The sequence below is a fragment of the Vanessa tameamea genome, chromosome 8 (assembly GCF_037043105.1).
Source record: "Vanessa tameamea isolate UH-Manoa-2023 chromosome 8, ilVanTame1 primary haplotype, whole genome shotgun sequence".
Classification (NCBI taxonomy): Eukaryota; Metazoa; Arthropoda; class Insecta; order Lepidoptera; family Nymphalidae; genus Vanessa; species Vanessa tameamea.
The window spans coordinates 10,402,483-10,422,326 of NC_087316.1; the positions used below are offsets into that span (position 1 = coordinate 10,402,483).

A 19,844-nucleotide genomic window follows, 5' to 3' on the forward strand; every position below is an offset into this window, starting at 1 on the left:
GATAAATTATAGGAGACAGTAATATGAATTTAATATCGATCTGCTGGCTATAGAACTACTCATCTGCTTAGCAGACTTATTAATAATATCTCTGTCCTTCATAACCTCAAAAGTTATTATCACGTTCTAATTCATTAATCACAGAGCAACCAAGTGGTTCATAATATATTAGATTTAAAAGCACTTTGGAACAAAATACATTCAAGTACTTAAAATGTACCTTTTAACATATTTATTATGTCAATTGATGACAATATCGTTCATGTAATGGTTGCTCGATGAGTTTCCGTGTAACAAAGGTTAAGGCGTTCAGTCGTTGCCACGGCTTATAATAAATCCAAGTGTGAAACCTATCCACTTAAGTTATTTGTAACTGAAGCGTCAGAAATATAGAGAATCATAGACGCCTCAATCCGCAAATCTTATTAAGAAGATCTAAAGAAAATGTTTGAAAGGAAATAAATAAGTATTATGTACGAAATATTTCGTCTGCACACAGTACCGATATAGAATTTTTCGTTGAACATATACAACAAAAAACTCCATTTAATTCTCAGAGTTTAGGATAAAACGTCGGCAGTTTTAACAAAGCTTTACGATCCCTTACGTGTAATTTCCTTTGTCCTGATTATTGATGTTTAGTTTCACCTTCGGGGAGCGACGCTATTGGTCCAGTTTAAACGATTACCCTTCAGGGAATCGGCAAGCAAGCCTTCAATCGCAATAATTTCCGAAATATATTTTTTTTTACAATTTTGACATTTATTATTATTTTTATTTATCAATCATATAAACATATTATTGCCTGTAAATTTTGCCCACTGCTGGGTTAATGCCTCCTTTCTCTCCTCCTCTTCCATATTATTTTAATTCATGTAGTGATACAATTGATATGAAACGATAACATAATTATAGTTTATAATTTAAATACAATGAAATATGGAATATGATAATGACGGAAATGGAATAAAAACAAAACTTTTTAATGTTTATGTTATGTCGTACGTTATTATTTTGGGACTACAGATTCGTTAAATTGTTTCATATGGTCTAATATAATAATAATAATGGTTTAATAATCTCTACACAGTATAAAATAAAGTCGCTTCCCATAGTCTGTACGCTTAGATCTTTAAATGTACGCAACGTATTTGAATCTAATTTTTAATCAATTAACGGAGTAATTCAAGAGAAAGCTTTATATGTATACCACCAAACAACAGTACTCAGTATTGTTGTGTTCCGGTTTGAAGGGTGAGTGGGCCAGTGTAACTACAGGCACAAGGGACATAACATTACTTCCCAAGGTTGGTGGCGCATTGTGATGTAAGGAATTGATGACATATCTTACAGCGCCTATGTCTATGGGCAATGGTGACCACTTACCATCAGGTGGTGCATATGGTCGTCCGCCAATCTATGTCATAAAATATATACAATATTTTTTTCAATATTACCTACTAACCGGAAAAAGGTTCTTGAATATATTCAAACTTTCTTCAATTTAAAAGTTATTTTACCTGTATGAAGTCGGGACGGGCTAGTATTTCTATAATACGAAAATTTATTATCCTTAAAGAGTATTCTCTATAGAAACTTTAATATAATATGACCGTCAGATAGTGACTTTGACGTTAGCACAGCTGCCTTTGCCTATATTAACTGTTCTGGACTTTGATAGCCTGTCCGCTAAATTAATAACCATATACGGTGTTACATGCCATAGAAGAGTATCTGATATAATCAATATAATATATATTAATTTATCGATATACAGAATATTATATGGAAATTACTTGTCGAAAATAACATAAGCTTATATTTTTTGGAATTAATGCTTCTAAATTTATTTTTATAAATCTAACCCCAAAACAGGTAATCAGCATCAGTGATATATATATTCCAACTTCCAGACTCCGGGCTGTTATTGGGAATTATTCGACGGAAAAAACAAATAATTTTTTATCGAGCCGATCAGGGGTTTGAACCCAGATCCTTGCGATCTGTGGCATTATATAGTCAGTTGACCAACGAATCAGCAGAGCGGTGATATTTATGTGACTAGATGTTTAATTGATATATAGTAAAGACAAATCAAAAGTGTTCTTTCTAATCTTTAAATGTAATCATCATAGGATTTGACGATATGCTTTAAATTAATACAAACAGGGACACCACAATAAGCACCATCGCTTCCTTGGTACTATTTGTCTTGTACAAAGATGGAACCCAAAACTATTATTCTGATATAACAAATAACATAATGTACTGACTATTCCAATCTGTGTCTTATTTGAACATCTATTTTAAAACATACATTTGTATTTGTATATATATCTCAAACTGTTACATGGGTACGGAAGTCAGTAACCCGAAAACCGGGCGAGGCAATTGTTTGAAATGTTATTTCAACGAACATTTAAGTAATTTTATACTTTTGGCTTAGTGAATATTACAAGACGGCAAACTTGAGACCAGTTCAAATCCTTATCTTACTGACCATTAGCCCTGAATTTGATTATAATTGTAAAGGTTTAATTTTTAAGCCTTTGGATTTATTGTCATCGTTAAGAGATTATTAGAAGTAAACTGGTGTTAAAATATTGTAAGTGTTGTACTGCCGTGTTAAAATTTTCCAATTATGAAATGTCTGTTCTGTGTCCGACTGCATCGAATGGAAATGACATCGGACTTGATACTGAGGAAATATTTAATGTACTTGTGTCTGTGCACATACTTGTGCATTTATTATAGTGCCAAATCTTTGAAGTAGTAGTAGTAGGCCGCCATGCCCGAAATCAACGGTTATTTTATATATTTTTCATTTTTATTGTATTTCACGAACGAAACGAATTTAAATATTTCGTCCAATTTTAAAACGAATACTTAACGAAGGGCTTATATTTTCATTGATGTAATTGTTGTTAAACGTAGGCGTTGGGGTCACAGATTGGTTTTATATTGGAAAGAATGTCATATATTTTGTTATTCAGGTCTAACCCGGTATTTAGGACGACCGAATTATTCAAATTTTCTACTATTTAATACCGGGCGTACCACGTTTTAATACCCGCGCCGCAATATTAACCCGACAGATCGCTACAGGGTAAAAGTACCATAGAGTGTATAGATATTTTGTATTGTGTATCGATTATTATTGTTTTTTCGTGCATGGCTGTGGCACACTAGACACTAAAACTGATAATTGAAAATGTAACTACAACTGATATTTGTAAAGTAACGAAAAATATCTATTTGGTAGTGTTATAATGATTATTGAATAAGAACTTAATTTGACTTTGTGCAAGCCCGTCTGGGTAGGTACCACCCACTCATCAGATATTCTACCGCCAAACAACAGTAATCAGTATTGTTGTGCTCTGGTGTAAACGGGAGTGAGCCAGTGTAACTATAGGCACAAGGGACATAACATCTCAATTCCCAAGGGCTGTGGCGCATTTGTGGTGTACGGAATGGTTTAATATTTCTTACAGCGCCATTGTCTATGGGCCACTGACCGGGTTACCACTTATCATCAGGTGGCCCATTTGCTCGTTGGCCTACCTATATAAAAAAAGACAAATTAAAGAGCCTGCCCCTCTCGCTTAAATTTAGATGAATATTCTTACGATCGACCATTGGAGCAAAATCTCGTAATATTATGTTCCAACAAAAAAACTGGGTCACGTTGGTCCTGGAGAAGGAAGAACGTGGAAATGATAATAACAATAATAGAATCATTTCAAATAATGAGCTCAGAAAAGGATTTTTATTTTTTAGCGTATTAAAAGGCTCTTGATATTAATAACCATTTTGCGTGGTTTCTAGGAACAAAAAATATATTTAGATATTTTTTTATAAAGTTTTTAATTTTAAACGAATATTGAACTTTTATTTTGCACTTTATTTACAGAGAATAACAACATTGTATTGTTAAATCTTCAAGGATTTTTTTCTATGATTTCATATCTCGTTTTAATTCTGTGGTAATTTTTAGCCGTGTCTGTAAATACCGAGCAAGTTTCGCAGGGTTAACCGATGTCCGCCCAGCACACTGAATGTTCCAAATGCTTTGATAACATTATAAATTATTGAACGATCAAAATATTAAATGTTTTACCTTATAAAGAAGATCGTAACATGCATCCTTATTACTTGCATTTAACATTTTATAGTAAAATTATTGATGGTGATAGTTCGTCGGAATCACTGGAAGTCACGATGCTTTTCTGGGTAAGGTATTCATTTCATACAGAGCATTCACCTCAATGAATAATTTTAAAACTTATACGATAAAAAAATTAACAGATCAGGTTCTATGGTAGGAAATAATTTAAAGATCATCCCAATGGTCCAAATGATCGTACTGTCATTCAAATATAAACTTTCAAATCGATACGAAAACAATAAGAAAATACGTTTATTTTTTTTAACTTTTTAATATAATTATATTGTAGACCTGTAAATAATTGAAATATTAAATATTTGTATAGATGCTATTTTAGTCGTTGTTTAGCCTTACTCTATATTGTCTTGTAGAATTATTCATAAATTGGGACGACGGTTGGTCAAGTTTTTAAGCTATTAATTTCGATTTAAGTTTCGTAGCTTGTTGTTACAAGGTTTTAATAAGAAAAACTAGAGTAATTTTAGTTTAGCTTTATTCGAAATAGTATATCCTAATATATTCTGATCTAAAATTACTTCTTGAGTTTCATATTTAGTTTTATTTTATTTTACTCGTAAGAGAAATCTTCAAACGCTGTTTCTAATTTTATTATATTTACAAGTTTAATAAAACTTTTGGCTATTTAATATTTAACACTAAATATTGCTGTTTGGTAGTAGTGTATATGATGAGCGGGTGGTACCTACTCAGGCGGGCTTGCACAAAGCCCTATCACCAAGTATCTACATCCTTATGTAAGTATCTGTTGGTCTAGTTGCTAGCTTATGAGGTAAGGTGAATTTGAGGATCTGTGTCCTGATCTTCGCAGGTCCGAATTTCAAATTTAGATTTTTCAATCGAGAGGACTTTGTAATTTCTAGATAAATAAAAAAATTACTAAGACTACATTCACAAGTGTTGGCCCTCAATTAAATACATTTATTAATCCGTTCATAGAAAATATTTTTTGTCATTGAATATACGTAGAACAAAAGGTAATATTTGATACGAAATAAAAATTCGATTTAACGCAAATTATTATTGATAAGGTTTATACTGAATACTATTTTTGACTACTCTATACCTACCGTTAAGCAATTACCAAGGAATTAACTATAAAATTAAGCCAATTAATTATATTATATATGGACGAATTAAAAATGCTTCATTATAAAATTTACTTGAATGAATAAATATGTTCCATTTAATTTGATTTCCCCAACCTCGTATTCAGACTGGGGATCTCGTGTTCTACTTACACATAATCACACCACAGACAAACTGGAAGAACCAAGTTTATGTAAACACTTTATAAAGATATATTTATATTCAAATTGTTGAACCACATCTTTTAAAATATTGACCCTGTATATATTTTTGATTGTAAATCAAGGTAAGTTCGAAATTCAAATCGAATATACTTATGCTTCAAATAACTTAAGCTTTGTCAATTATCAAATTAAACATATGTTAAGAAGGCTTTGATGAATAAGACGTATTACTCGATAAAGGATTGTATAGTTGATAAAACGTTTGGAGTATTCGTTGATTTCCATGCGGGATAAGTAATCATTCAATTATTTTATTTAATATAATCTATGTAACCGATTGATGAGAGTAACTACTGCGTTTCTTGTCGGTTCTTCTCGGTAGAATCTACATTCCGAACCGACGGTAGTTTTAAATTAATTGAATCATGCAAAGTTACCAATATGATTTAAGACTGAATAAAGTATATTTTGATTTGATATTCCTAGAAATTAAGGAATTTTCAAGGGTCAAATACATTACCATAGCATATGTATCAGCTCGTTTATTTCTTAAGCTAGGCGTGTTGGCTAACAAATGAAGTAAAGCGAACGTTAACAAGGCTGACACACGACAGATGCTTTGTAAGCCTGTCTTCTCTGTAAATAGTACAACAATTGACAAGTATCCAATAAGAGAAAACTTTCTTGCTATTTCTGCTATTATATTTAAAATGTATCAAAAATCGACATTATTTTACTTTTTATTTATACTGAGAAAACAGAGATAGTTTAGTGGTTTGAACGAACGAAACTTGTGTTTTCTTGCCTAGCGCTACTGAGTTGTGTTTTATATTCGGTTGACGTTTCATCTCGTGTTCGATGGCGAAGGAAATATATCGCCAGAATATCTGCACATGTCGCTGGTATCTCAGCCAAATATATGATAACGATAATGTTCGCCTGACTGATTCCAGTCATGGCGGTCGTTCTCGACGGGGAATAAACGGCAATTCCAAATGCGCGGAAGAGATTATTATAGGCCTCATCTGTTTGCGCTAGTGCAGGTGCACTATCATTTCTCTAATTTTCTTAAACCAATGGCAATCCATACTTGGCTTTACGTGCATTCCAAAGCACATGATATATGAATACCGATTTCCCAACTTCGGGCTGCTGCTGCTATTTTATACCTCACGATTCGAGCCCAGCCAACCGACAAGGTTATATATCCATATTCATTAGTCTGCAATAAATAAGTGTACTAGTTCACTTCCTCCAACTCCTAATCATCTTCTCCTTAAACATAATGTTAAAAATAGTGTTAGATCTTATATAAATACAATAAGTAAGGATAAGCTCATGTTCCAAGTTATCAACTTTGCAAAGAATTATAAATTAGTGAAACAGGATAATTCTATTTCCCATTAAAAGAGAATCCCACAAATATTACTATAATGGAATTTTATGAATAATAAAACAAAACAACAATAATAAAACAACAATATCTCGTATCATTTTATAAACTATTTTAATAACGATAAAATAAACTTAACGGGATATTTGCATAACTTTATTTTTTTTTTGCATAATATTGCATAACTTTATTTGGATAACTTTATTTAAACTAAGATAGCTCAGTGTCTAGAACTCGCGAAGATTAACCAAAGATGCTTAAGGCTTAAGCACCATTTAATTTTTATGTACTCAATTTTTTTTTAATTTAAATAGTATTAATAAAGTAAACAGCTGCACATCTAGGCTGTAATTCTGCCACATGTACCTAGGTATGTATATATCCGACAAACCACATTGCAGCGTCGTGGTGGAATAAGCTCGAAAACTTCTCGTCAAGAAGAGGTAGAGTTCACTGATATTTACAGGTTACATAAACTGTATTTATATGACTACATAATATTATGATGTACAAATTTGTATGTTTCTTTTACGCTATAGGTAGGCGGATAAGCAAATGGATCACCTGTTGGTAAGTGGACACCATCGCCCACAAACAATGGCGCTGTAAGAAATATTAACCATTCCTTATATCGCTAATGCGCTCCAAACTTGAAATAATATGTCTCTTGTGCCTGTACACCAGCTCACTCACCCTTTAAACCCACACAAAACAATACTGAGTACTATTGTGTGGCGGTAGAATATCTGATGAGTTAGCGGTACCTACCCAGACGGGCTTGCATGAAGTCATCCAAACCAAGTATTGTATGTTGCACATTTCAGTAGAATTTAGATTTTGAATCGGTCTTAGTTTCTCGGAAAACAATTATGATATACAAATAGAACATTTAAAATCGCTCTTATAATTAATCAACGATAAACAAATAACAATTTGATTAAAATATACTGGAATTTCAATTAATTAATTAAACAATAATATTTACCTTTACAATTTTGTTGATATATCGCGGAATTAGTCGTCCATTTGTGATTAATGTTCATTTTAAAGTGACAGTAAAGATAAATGGACTAATAGTTTTTGTATCTGTATAAATGTTATTTAATACCTTAAATTTTGTACAAAATACTCTTCTTCAATAGGTACCTTATTTTTTATGACATGGGTAGGCGGAAGGGAAAATTACCACGGCCCAAAGACATTGCTGCTTTAAAAAAAAATCATTACACCGCCAAAGTGCTACCAACCTTGAAAACTGAGATATTATATTCCTTACACCTGTAGTTACACGAGCTTACTCGCCCTTCAAATCGAAACACAACAATATTTAATATTGCTGTTTCACCATTAAATAAAACCTCCTTTTGAACAACTTCTTCTATATTATTTCTCGAGTTTTTGTTTACAATAAAGAAAATATACTTCTAGTACTGTATGGTTTGGTTTTGTATCTACCAATCACGTGACAACTCTTACCTGGGTTTTAAATAATCTCGGTACGGTGGCCTATAGGTGAATATTATGTTAACATAACATATTATATTAGCAAAATCTAGCAGACGTTGTCCTGCTTCTGTATGTGTACCAATTGTCATAACCATAAAAATATAAAGTCTGTTATAAACAAAACACAAAAAAACTTCGTCCTTAAAAAAGAAATAGTGTCTCTCTTTCATCATATTCTGTATAATTTTGACGAATTACATTCTCAAAGTACATATATACATACATTTTTATGTATGTATGTGTTTAGAAATAAAACGATAACCACTGGGAAGCATCAAAGTGACCCCAACTCCAAAGTTCTTTGTACTAAATCGTAACTGAATAAAGTTTATATCATAACTGTAAATGAATAAAGTTTTATATGTATTTTCTCGTTTCCGCAAAATATGAAAATGGAATATAAAATTCATTTAACAGAATTTCAGCCTTTCAGCAATGATGTTCACGAATGAACACCTTGCAAGTACGACAGATGTGTGAGCCAAACGTTTCGTCGAATAACTACATTCAACAAGAATAACCATTAAAATTTAATTACTTATTAAAAATAATGCAATTAACTTTATGTTATTATTCTTTTGCAAGCGCTTCGCTTATAAAGGTTGTTCTTTTATAGGCGGATTAATTTAAATTGACATAAAACAGAAGAATAATTTTAATATCCAGGAAATAAATTTCTTTAATTGTCAGATAATGTTAATGTTATGACATGTATGTTTGAATATAAAAATGATAAAAAAATTCGAGATTGACCAGTGGTTGGAAAGCATACACCTTAACTGATGATTGCGGGTTCAAACCCAGGCAAGCACCGCTGCATTTTCATTTGCTTAATGTGTGTTTATAATTCATCTAGTGCTCTCTGGTGAAGGAGAAAATCGGGCAGAAGCCTGCATGTGTCTAATTTCAACGAAATTCTGCCACATATGTATCCTTCAACCCGCACTGGAGCAGCGTGGTGGAATAAGCTTCAAACCTTCTCCTCAAAGGGAGAATCCTTAGCCCAGCAGTGGGAAATTTACCAAGTAAAATATCATACGAGTACCTTTTTACTGCAAATTAATGTTATTTTTAAAGTCAAGTCAAAACTGAAGTCAAAAATCACTTGCTAATTGATAGTCAAAAATCTACCACCGGTTCGTTAATAATTGGTATCTGAGAAGAACCGGCGAAAGAAACACAGCGGGATTAACTTTTTTTTTTTATTTCATTTTTACAAGTATTTATTTCATGTACAATAACAATGAACATAACATAACATAATACATAATCAGCCTGTAAATTTAACAATGAACATATTTTCGTTATTTGGAACAGCCTGGAGGCGATCATCTCATTCCCAAGGTGTGCAATCAACTAAGAAGTTATTAGTGTTATAATATCCTTTAGCACAAGTAATTCGTTAGAACAGTATAAACTCTTAACCTACACTTTAGTATTTAATGTCTCTTACATTATGAAATAATAAATCAGTTAACACACAGATATCTATAGGTAAAGCATACTATGCATACTCGATTGAAGTTGATAGCTACTTATACTTACAAATACAACTGCAAATTGTTTTTATTATTTTCAATGACAAAAGCGCGCCCCCCCCCCATAAATTAATTAAATGTAAATAAAATAAACTTAACAAATAGTAGTAATCGAATGTACGCGCGAGAGAAAAGTGGACTGTAGTTAAGGAAAAGGTGGAGTTGTTACCTCAAAACTGGGCTCTGATTTATGAAGACAAGTTCTTCTTGGGAGCGTTCCCTTGGTCTTCATACACTCGAAGAACACAGCCAAGGGATGGGCGATATTAGAGGAGAAGGATAAGTCCGTAACACAAGCTAATTTCAAAAGCGCGGCGCACTCACACAAGACACGTTACCGCGGCTCACAAAAGAAGTACGTCATACGTCAAATCATTCCATAGACAAATATTGACGTTTCAATGTACGCATAAACCTAAATACGCTACATCGAATCTTTACAAATATTATTTTTTACTGTTTTTACTCTTAGTCGTATCACACACACTAAGACAACTAACATAAGCAAAACCTACACACCAACACCAATGCACGTTCATAAAAAAATGACGTAGATCTAAAGTGTATAACGTTTGAAAGACAATAAAAATATATACAAATTATTTTATTTATAACCGAAGTTTAATTACTTTTTATAAGCTTATTATCGTCCGTTGAAGTTTCGTGTTACTTGACGAGTTTTCTTAACTTCAGTCAATTTATTCTATAGGCAAAAATTTTACGATCACAAAGAAAACTCTGATAAGATTTAGGTCAAATTTGTATTAAATATTCGACACAAAAATACTATATTTTCTTCTTTTGATATATATGGCATATGTCATGCCAACATCGTAAGATGACATCGATATTTATAATATTAGTAGATTTATCAATATATTTTAACGTTTAACTATAAATATTTTACGTACGCCTTGACTATCTCTCAAGAAAATATTATTTTAAAACCGAAACGGAGGTGATTAATATCTTATCCTTCATCTTCAATTTTTCTTTTATAAATTGAAATTTTTACACAAAGATTGAAGTCGATCTTAATTTCGATGAAAAATGACGAAATCTTCCGTCCTTTCCTGATAAGTCCGCTACGCGTGTTGATTCGGATTGAATTTACAAGAATTTGAATTATTATTGAATCTAAAGCCATTTACGACTGTAAAGCGAATAACGAAATTAAGAGATATTAGCAATATTTGTTCTTTATTTAAAAAAAAGCAGGTACCTTAGAAATAAGTCTCCTATATATTATAAGTATATATAGAAAACTTATTATTTACTAATAAGAATAGAAATGAAAAATATAATATCAAACGTACGAATTTGATTTCTTATGACATCGTTTTTGTTTTATTTCAATAGATGTAAATAATATTTGCTTTTTAATAAATAAATCTAATTTTATATCTGAACATAATAATCGTGACGCATATTTATCAATAAAATATTTTTGTTTATGAATACAATTAATTATTATCCATATAGTGTAAATATTAGGAGCACCAGTTCGCATAAATTAATAACATACATCGATTTAATAAAAAATAAATAAATATATATTGGACAACATCACATACATTACTCTGATCCCAATGTAAGTAGCTAAAGTACTTGTGTTATGGAAAATCAGAAGTAACGACGGTACCACAAACACCCAGACCCAAGACAACATAGAAAACTAATGAACTTTTTCTACGTCGACTTAGCCGGGAATCGAACCCGGGACCTCGGAGTGGCGTACCCATGAAAACCGGTGTACTACTCGACCACGGAGGTCATCAAATGTATTAATAGTAACACTGTAAACATAAAGAATTTGATAAATTAAAATGCCTATCGAAATTCACAAAACAAAATCAGGGGAATAACCAATTAGAAATACCCTAGAAAATCTCTCTGTTGAATATTTTATTATTAAATAATTTTAATTGTATTAGATTATTCAGCAGTTTTCTTTTTTTTTTTTTAATCTGTTTTCCGTTCGAATCCAATACAAGATACTATGAAAAGGTGTCATTGAGATGTCCCTAGCAAGATTGATTACAGTTCCTCGCGGGGAATGGAGCGCTCCATTCAATCTACTTTTCAGTCTTGGAAGAATAAAAACTTTTGAACACAAGTACGACTTAAAAAAAACGAAAATTTAAATTTATTATTTTCTAGTGACCTGCCTGGCTTCGCGCGGGGGCTATTATTAACTTAAATAAGTATCATTAATCCTAATCTAAACTCAAACCAAACAATTTCATTGTTCCATTCGCGGTCACATGAATATAGCACATTTGATACGTAATTTTCACAAAATATCCATTGAAACGGAAACACAATTATATTATGAATTTGATTAAGATTAAAGGGACATAAAAATTGTTTATTAGTAGATGTAAATTAAATATAACAATAGCAACACTGATTGGGTCGATGAAGTGAAGTTTTGCTCTTTCTTTTGCGACGTGACGCTACCTTTTAATTTTATTCTCAATCGGGAAAAATAAATGTTACATTAAAATAAATATACTGTCACACAAAATTGTAAAGGCAGTGATTCATTTGTTTTTTATTAATACAAATTATATCGTCTCTTAAATATATTTTTTCCCAGCTTTCTGAGAAGGTCAATAGTAATCCTGAAGCCATTGGACTGTAGCGGTTCGGTAGCGCTCTAAATGCAAGCTAAGCTAAGCGCTTTTGTACGGTTACGTAAACTAATCTCGCTGATCCATTTCTCGTTAACATTAATAACTATCGAATAATTTAATAGGGAATGGGTACTTGAAAATCAACATCCTTTGCAGATTAATTGTCATTAAAGTTATATCAGCTCTTCGGTTTTATGCGCTGACGTTACAACGCGATAATTGAAAAAAGTTTTAGGTTAGCAAAACTAACCCTACTTACCCACAGCTGGTCAAAAGTATCGTGTACTCTTAAAAAAAAGGTTTCGATCTTATTTCACTACGCTGCTCAAGTGCTAGTCGGTATGTGTTGCAGGATTTCGTCTGACAAATGTAAGTTAACCAAACCAAATTGAGGACATAAAATTGAGTCATCCTTGCCAGGATTTGATTCCCAATCAACAGTTAAGAATCATGTGTATAATAGGTAGCCTGGGTAAGCTCGGCTCTTACAATAATGTATTTTGAAGTAGCTCTCGTTTCAATAACATCGCCATTAAATTAAAAGCAAACATCTACTAATCAGCATGTGTAAGCGCGAAACATGACTCAAACACACTTCAATCAGCTCCTACACTTAACTAATATTAATTAAATTTACGATTCCCTATAATTAACTCGTGATTTGCATGCTGTGAAATAATTTGAATAGATTTTAATGGCATGTGACTCGATTGCTAAGATTATTGTCCAGCTATTTTCAGCGTTAATTATACTTAATCGTGAACGTAAATATTTAGAATATTTTTTAAATTTCATTTACTGAACCTAAAATTGAATCAAAAAAATTTAGTTCAATCACCAAATGGATAATTTATTTTTAGGATTCCGTACCACTAAAGGAAAAATGAACTCTTATGAGATCACTTCGTTATCCATCTCTCTGTCTATCCGTCAATCACTGGATTGTATATCATGTATGGCCGTTTGTGTCGCATTTCCCATACGTTCGCATGAAATTTGGTAAGAAGAAATATCTTGTAGCACAAGTGTAGGGAAAAAATCGAAAACTGTAAATTTGTTGTTACATCTGTGTCTGTTTGTCTATCTATCTGATACGGAACCCTTACTGCAAGAGTACGGACTCGCACTTGCCGGCTTTTATTGTGATATTGTTTAGATATTTTTATTAATTATTAAGATTAAGTATTTTTCAGATTTTCTTTATCCTTAAAGCAACTGATGATTCTAAGCAAACTTAGACCTACTTCAGATTATCTTTGAAATTATGAAATCCCTTAAAACGATCGGCATGTAATTTTGTTATTTAACCTCTGAATATATCCGAAGCTACATTCGGAACATATTAAATCATCATATTGGATACAATTTTATGCATTTATGAATATCAAAAAAACGAACTAAATAACGGAAACGTCAAAATAAATTGTGTTTGTGACGATGTAAGCATTCATTCATAAAATAATTGTGAGTTGAAAGAGATATTCACGTGCATAAGTCGATCGTTATTTATGTATTTTTTTTAATGTAATAGTTAGGAGGACGGGAAAATGGGCCACCTGAAGGGAAGTGGTCACCACCGCCCGTAGACATTGACGCTGTAAGAAATAATAACCATTCTTTACAGCACAAATGCGCCACAACCTTTGGGAATTAAGATGTTATGTCTGTTGTGCCTGTAGTTAGATTGGCTCACTCACTCTTTAAACCGGAACACAACAATAAAGCAAAATTTTATATCCAAAAATACACGTATAACAAAAGTCTTGATATATATAATTTCAACTTCTTTAAGGCAATGATTGATTTGAAAGACGACAAAAGTTATACCAATATATTATCACGTTAATTTTATTAAAATTATTTTACATTGTTTCAGATATTAACATCAGCCCAATGATACTCGGAGCAATTATAATATCCCTGATAAAACTGACCGATGGCGATATTGTCGCAGATACAACAAATGCGGTATACCAAAATACTGTCCAGTACAAAGATATACCGGAGCCAGAACCCCTGCCAGTTTTACACGGCAACGACAGTAAATGCCGTATATCAGAGTATCAGTGTTTTAATAAAAAATGTATACCGATAAATCGATTCTGTGACGGCAGCAACGATTGTGGAGACGCTTCGGATGAACCGCGACATTGTACACGTAAGTATTTAGTTGAACTTTTAAATGTGATGATTCTTACGTCTAAGTAACGAATGTCTTATAATAGAGTACATTCTTCATCCTTGACCTCATCAACGATGGGAGGACTACTGAAACTCAACTGCAAGACTCGACTAAGGGAGTTTCGTTTTTATAGTAAACACAATTCTTTAGGCAGTGTCTACTGATAGTATTGAACTTAATACAACAATTTTCTATGGTGCATTAATTATAGTAAGACATCCTTGAGGATTTGCTTGTATATTTATTGATACATTTTAGACAAAAATATCCTAAGATCAGCATTTTACTAGTTTCCTGTTCTTTTAGCGTAACACAAAATATATTAAATCATATGAGATGGGTAGGGAATACAAAACAGAGGGATTCGGTTGTATGTGAAAAAGGCTATAAGAATCCCTTGTCCAAAATGACATTTTTAACGAAATCTCGACTTATTTCAACATGTTATGTAACAGCTGAGCGCAAAATGCGACTCGGGAGCGTATTATTCAATTTCGCAACAGACAGATTTTAGGCAAAACGTTTTTTTTTTTAATGGAATATGAATATGATGCCAAACGTTTCTTTTTAAATGAATATGAATATGATGCCAGTATTTTAAACGAAAAAAAGCCAGCTTTCAATTTCATAGTTATTAAGCAGAGTTAGTGATGCGACCACTTTTAATATGTTATATCTAACGTTATTTATTTTTTACTCATTCGAATAAAACAATCGCTAATGTCGGCCCTAGATTACTTGTAAATATAATAAATTACCCAATTTTTGTCTCAATAACTAATAGAATTTCGATAATAAATAGATATGGCTTGAAATTGTAATGCAGCTATATGTTCATATAATATTGTTTTAACCTTCAAATGGTTTCACCCCTCCAATGTTAAATCAATGATTGGCAATTTCGGCTTATAAACCCGCTCTTAACGTTTAGGAAATGAACTATATGCCAATTATAATGATAATAAAACCATCGGCTTAGGACCTCTAACGCCAAAACTATCAAATCAAATCAAATCAAAATATAGTTTATTCAAGTAGACTTTTACCAGCACTTTTGAATCGTCATTTAACAAACTATATTAAGTAAAGCTTCCACTGGTTCGGAATGTAGATTCTACCGAGAAGAACCGGCAAGAAACTCAGTAGTTACACTTTTTCAACGTCTAAAAATACAGTCATGTCAGTTAAATACAATTATATATCTATGTTATATGGTGGAGGATATATCCTGCCTGGAAGACAAAAAGCATTAACTCCACGCTTTTTTATCAACTATATAATCTTGTATCGAGTAATATAAGGCATATTGTATTTACCAACAACAAACACACAACAAATTATTTGAATTTATAAAATGGCAAAGTTAAACATGTATATCTTGAAAAGCATTGCATCCGTAATATCCGAGACATTTTCCAGTATGTGACGCTTCTAAACGTACCTACGTAAAATAATAACGAAGGTACATTTATTTACGCCTCAACATAATTATTAATTATATAAATAAATATTTTTATCGCACAATGAAGTCAAGAAAATATTATCTGTTTCTGTCTCTTTAGAAAAAAATACTGTTTCTAAATGATATTCAACATACCTTGAGTCTTAACTTGTTTATTAAACTAAATTATTTTTCCTTTAAATATTGTTATTTTAAACGATAATAACTATTGTCAATGGGCAGCCGAGCGCACACGCGTCAGTCCCTATTTTATTCAATTTTATAACGGACGGGCAAAAGCCCTAGATTGAGCCTTCTATTGAAAATGCTATTACAATTTTTGTTACTAGATAATCAGTTGTAAGATTATTTGTCATATTACGTAAATATCAGTCGGTTGTGACTTCACTATGGATAGATGGATTATTATAAAGAATGTCTTAAAATAAAATAAGTTTCGTTAAACGTATGTGTGATCGTATGAGATCTTGCTATATCACCTTATTCAAATCAAGTTCTTTATCATAAGAATGTCAAGAAAACTGTCAATAGATTCTCTTCGGATCTCCTGTGGCCGAAATTTTGGAATAATTTTGATTGTATACAGCGATATAACAATTTCTGTATTTTTGCGCCACAATAAAATAATATCGCCATAATCATATTAAAATTATAAAAAGTATGAATCAATTTATTAATCTGCTCGCTTGTGTTAGTCATCCTGATGTTCACAATGATGTAAATTTATTCCTGCCACCTGATTTATTCAAGCATGACTTTTCAATCTCGGTGAAGGTCGGTATTGACCTTTTTTGTAGGTATTAGAAATGATTCGCAAATTATCTGAAGGGTAAAACTTTTTTCCAATTTTTACATGAAACACAGTTTTCAAATTCAATTGCGGTTTGCACGCGTTCTTTAAGCTTCAAGTTTGTAACGGTACTATAATTGAAACGAACATTTGTTATCATCAGATGTATTTATAATGTTTACTTATTTGTAACATGTTTTATCTCGTATTATAAATGACTTCGTGCGTTGCGACATCTGACGCACATTTATAAAACACTTATATATATTTTTGGAGCTTTTTAGGCTAGTTGGTAGCTGAAAATTTCATCAGACATTTATTATACTGCTGGAAAAATTAATTCAATTCTTAAGATTTAGTGTGAGGTAAATATACATTGCCTATGCTGTTCTTAATAGATTTGATATCCTTATATACCATTCTTATATCTCTTATCCGTTATAATCGAAGGAGCAACGAAAGGACAAAAACCATTGATAAAGTATAAATTTTGCGTATACTAATATTATAAAGTGGTAAAATATGTTTGTTTGTACGTACACGAAACGAACAGATTTTATATTATCTTCAGAGCTAATGTTCCAATTCTAAAAAACTCATTGATACAAAGCTACATTTGACGACCTCCGTGGTCGAGTAGTGTGTTCACCGGTTTTTTTGATTCTCGGCCGAGTCGATGTAGAAAAAGTTCATTAGTTTTCTATGTTGTGTTTGGTCTGGGTGTTTGTGGTACCGTCGTTACTTCTGATTTTCCATAACACAAGTGCTTTAGCTACTTACATTGGGATCAGAGTAATGTGTGTGATATTGTCCAATATTTATTTATTTATTTATTTAATATGCCCGAGTGCTATAGAGTATAAATGTATATCACATCATTTTCTTTATTAATAAACTGAATCTGTCCACCTGGTCGCTAGTTTATTTATAAATAATTTGCCATATGATGACGTGACGTCAGCTCTGGTACTTCGAACTGTTCTTGAGGAAAATTATATTAACTACAAAAACCCACTTTAATTTCGCTTCCGAAGTTACGATAACAACTTCGCAGCCGTGGAACTATTTTTTTCCATACTGATAATTAATAGGGTAGATTCTATGTGGTGACATGGGTCGTGAAATTTATGACACACACACAAATGGAATTTTAGTATCAAAATTATATTATTTTATATATTATTTAGTTTTTTCTTATAAAAATATTGTATTTTTTTTAATAATAATGAACTATCACAAAAATATCAAATAAACACCATCAGCTTAATATATAAATATTCTTAATGTGTTTAATGATTCAGTAATGCTCTCTTCTTCCGAATGTCAAATCAATGACAACAGAACGAGATCGAAGAATATTTAACTAAACACCCACTAAGCAACGTTTAAAAATAAGGTCGCATAACTAGATATTAAATAAAATTCCAAATTTAAAAGAAAATAAAAATTCATACAAATTAACATAAGTTTTTTAATCATGAAACCGGAGATGTTAATTAAAAATAAACATTAACATAAGTCCTAATTTCTATATTATGTATTTTGATTTGATTATATTCTTTCTACTTACTCCAGAAAATAAAAAGCGAAATTATAAGTACCTACTGACTACTAAGATTTTTGTTCAAGTTATTGAGGTTAGTAAGAATAAAAAGGTTTTCGTTTTTTTTAGGCTGTATAAATTTTACTAATGTATTTTTATACCTCTGAAAAATTACCAAAATGTAAGTTATGAGAAATCCTTTTTGATATAACATCGTTTGTGCCTTTTAAGTATCTAATCCATACTAATGTTATAAAACCGACAGTAACTCTATCTGTTGCACTTTCACGGTCAAACCACTAAATCGATTTTATGAAATTTTGCTTAAAGCAAGTTTGAACTTCAAGGAAGGACATTGGCTACTTTTTATGCCTAACAGCTAACGACCAACTCATAGTAGTCATATATTTAATATTGAGCGTATAAAATATAATTTATTTTATTATCAATATATAACATAGTACCCGACTAAGATAAATTGCTTTGAAACTTTAATATGTTTTCCTATTCCACAATACACTGACCTACTTTTCATTATTGTAGGATTGTATTCAAACGTGATTGATAATTTTTGAAGTGAAAATAAATATTGAAATAGCGTTCATGTAAATAAAGATTCTATTTTATATCCATTGCTTTTGTTATCTTTTTTATACATACATGTAAATCAAAACAAATACTTTATTCAAATAGGTTCTTACATTGACTTGACAAGTTATTTTAAATTAAATTAAATCTAAAGTAGATTCTACTGAACCGAACCGAACTGGAAAGAACCACCCACTCCATCAATTAAATTTATTATATATTCTGCATAAAAATCAACGAATTGTAACTCTACGATTTTTATCATCTATATAATATTTTACCCGTTAAAATACAAATTTAATAAATTCATCGATACAGCAAATATATTTACCAATTATATAATTATGATTACATTTATATATTGACGTGTCCGACACACTTATCAGGTCCGATCACCCGCATTAATAAGCCGACGCTTATCTACGTATATAAAATATGACAAATACAGTACCAAGTACGAAATAATTAATTAATGTATTAATAGTAAAATTACATTTACTATACAATTTTTAAGTGAAGTCTGCGATAGTAAACACAATACCGATTTATAAATAATTTCGTACTGGGCGGTGATATAAAATATCTTAAAGAAACATGCACGTGTCGACTGAAAATCTGCCACTCGTGTATTTACGAAATCATTGAAACAGTGTGATGGAATAAAATGCAAAATGATGCAGTCGTTTATGATTAGTATCAAAACAGTGTCGATCAAAATTTTACGTTCATTGCATCTCTGAAAAGGATCTTACTTGGCAGCAAAAAAT

The 19,844-nt window shown here is 31.4% G+C and overlaps 1 protein-coding gene across 1 annotated transcript in view; it reads left to right on the forward strand.

Annotated features, from left to right (window-relative positions):
* The window catches only part of LOC113399781 (uncharacterized), a 126,592-nt gene that overhangs the window by 10,388 nt on the left and 96,360 nt on the right, over positions 1–19,844 (forward strand). Inside the window, exon 2 of the mRNA XM_026639015.2 lies at positions 14,389–14,670. Coding sequence (XP_026494800.2) covers positions 14,389–14,670 — 282 coding nt within the window. The remainder of the gene's footprint in view (positions 1–14,388; positions 14,671–19,844) is intronic.